The 2171-nt window shown below is 36.8% G+C and overlaps 1 protein-coding gene across 1 annotated transcript; it reads right to left on the reverse strand.

The window, feature by feature from the left end:
- Positions 1-203: 203 nt before the first annotated feature.
- Positions 204-1541, reverse strand: LOC122403515. The gene has a single exon (XM_043407070.1). The coding sequence runs from the start codon at positions 1539-1541 to the stop codon at positions 204-206; it is 1338 nt and encodes a 445-aa protein (XP_043263005.1).
- Positions 1542-2171: the final 630 nt, after the last annotated feature.

The raw sequence follows: 2171 nt of genomic DNA on the forward strand, positions 1-2171 counted from the left end.
GCTGGAGCGCTCACTACTACAATTCCATCACGCGACGAAGGACGCGAACGAAACGTACCGAGATAGAGTAGGATAGAACAAGAGTTAGTGACATTGGCGTAACCGCGCGCTCAGAATACTAACCATGAATAGAACAAAAATCTTTCCTTACATTTTACAGTATCATTATCATTTTGTAAAAATGATAAAAATGGTATTCTACCTTACACATCTTCGGAGGAGCTGCTGTTGTCTTCGCTGTCTTCGGAATTATCCAAAATTTGTGATAGTACCTCATCCATGGCATCCTCCAACAAATTGTCTTTTTCCCAATACTTCTTTTCCAAATCTTCTGTGTGGCGACAAAAATTTTCCCACTCACTGACACTTGTCCGATTTACCGCTTCTTCCGCAAGCGCTAGCAATTCATCCACTGCTAAAGTTGACGGATTTCTTTCGCGAATTCTCCGTTTTATTAGTGCCCAGGCCAACTCAATCGGATTTAAATCGCACATGTACGGTGGTAACCGCAGCACGATGTGTCCATGGCATTTCAGCACTTCATCCGCTTTAAATATTTTTTCTGGACCTTTATGTTGTTCTATCAAGTGCACTAATTCATATTTCTTCATGTCTTCGGAATACGGTACGTTATTCCGAAGAAGCCAGTCCATCATATCACTCTTCCTTGCATACTTCGATGGTGGCCTATTCAATTGAATAGAGTGATATGGGGCATTGTCCATCACAATAACACTATTCGGTGCGATATTCGGCAAAAGTTTTTCAGTCATCCACTTTTCAAAATTAATGGCATTCATTTGACCATGATAGTCGCCACTTGTGCTGTTCGCTTTGAACATCAACAGTGCATTGTTGACGAATCCACTCTTCCCACCAGCATGGACAATTATATATCGGTGAGAAGAACTCATATTTTTCACAATACCAAGTGTTTCTTCGCTCTGCCAGCACTTTCCAAAAGACAAGGTATTATCAGCCCATGTCTCATCAATATAAATAATATTTCTGTTTGCCTTTCTATACTGATTAATTGCCTTTAAATATTTCCCTCTCCAGGCAACAATGTTTGGCTTTTCAATTAATATCTTTCTGATATTAACACTTTTTTTCCACGTGTATCCCATGCTCTTTAATAACTGGCGTAACGTGTCCAATTCCCATGGGAAAACAATTTTTTCCCTTATCGCGGCTAACAATTTCGGAGCACTCGGCACAATTTTTTTCTCCACGTAAAACTCGTGGATAATATTTCTAATCACTTTTTTTTCTTCCTCCGTGCAATGACATTTCCCGATACTTCTCGGCCGTTTCTTCCCTGGCGATGACAACCTTCCTTGTTCAGACGTTGAACTTTCCTTCCGAATTCTGGTGATCGTTCTGATCGACAAACCAGTGTATTCGGCAACACGTGCATTTGCCTGCTGTATTGGGTGCAGAAGTTCACCCTTTGACGCTTCCTCGTCACATTTTGCCGCTATCTTTTTCACCATGGTCCTCGCTTCACTGCGAACTGTTTGTCCTTTCTTGTGCGATTCCATTATTTAACACTAAACTAACACTAACTGTAACACTAAATTTACCACTGAACTTTAACACTGAAATGTAAAATTTAAATACTAAATGTATCACTAAACTTTAGCACTGAAATGTAAAATTTAAATACTAAATGTATCACTAAACTTTAACACTGAAATGTAAAATTTAAATACTAAATGTATCACTAAACTTTAGCACTGAAATGTAAAATTCAAATACTAAATGTATCACTAAACTTTAGCACTGAAATGTAAAATTTAAATACTAAATGTATCACTAAACTTTAATACTACACTAACTAAAATTAATATTAATATCTTATGAAATATATAAAATAATATAAAATATTATATCTTATACTAAATCAGAAATCTCTGAAGAGACTTTGTAAAATTTGATTGCTTTTGAGTTAAGGGAAATCACTTGTTGCTCGCTAGATGTTTGCAACAAGAATGACTCCTTCTTTTTTTCAGTGCTTCACGAAGCTTAAAAGTGGGTGTGCTTTGTTCTATCTTACAGTATTTTAAATATGATTGGTCGTTGGGTGGTTCTAAGTAAAATGGCAAAAGAACAAAAAGAACTTTGAAGTATCATAAACCTTCCTCGACATAATTTTCTTTGTCACTCCTTTA

Source organism: Colletes gigas, unplaced genomic scaffold (assembly GCF_013123115.1).
Source record: "Colletes gigas isolate AHSC1104 unplaced genomic scaffold, ASM1312311v1 Colletes_gigas_Sc00057, whole genome shotgun sequence".
NCBI classification, from domain to species: Eukaryota; Metazoa; Arthropoda; class Insecta; order Hymenoptera; family Colletidae; genus Colletes; species Colletes gigas.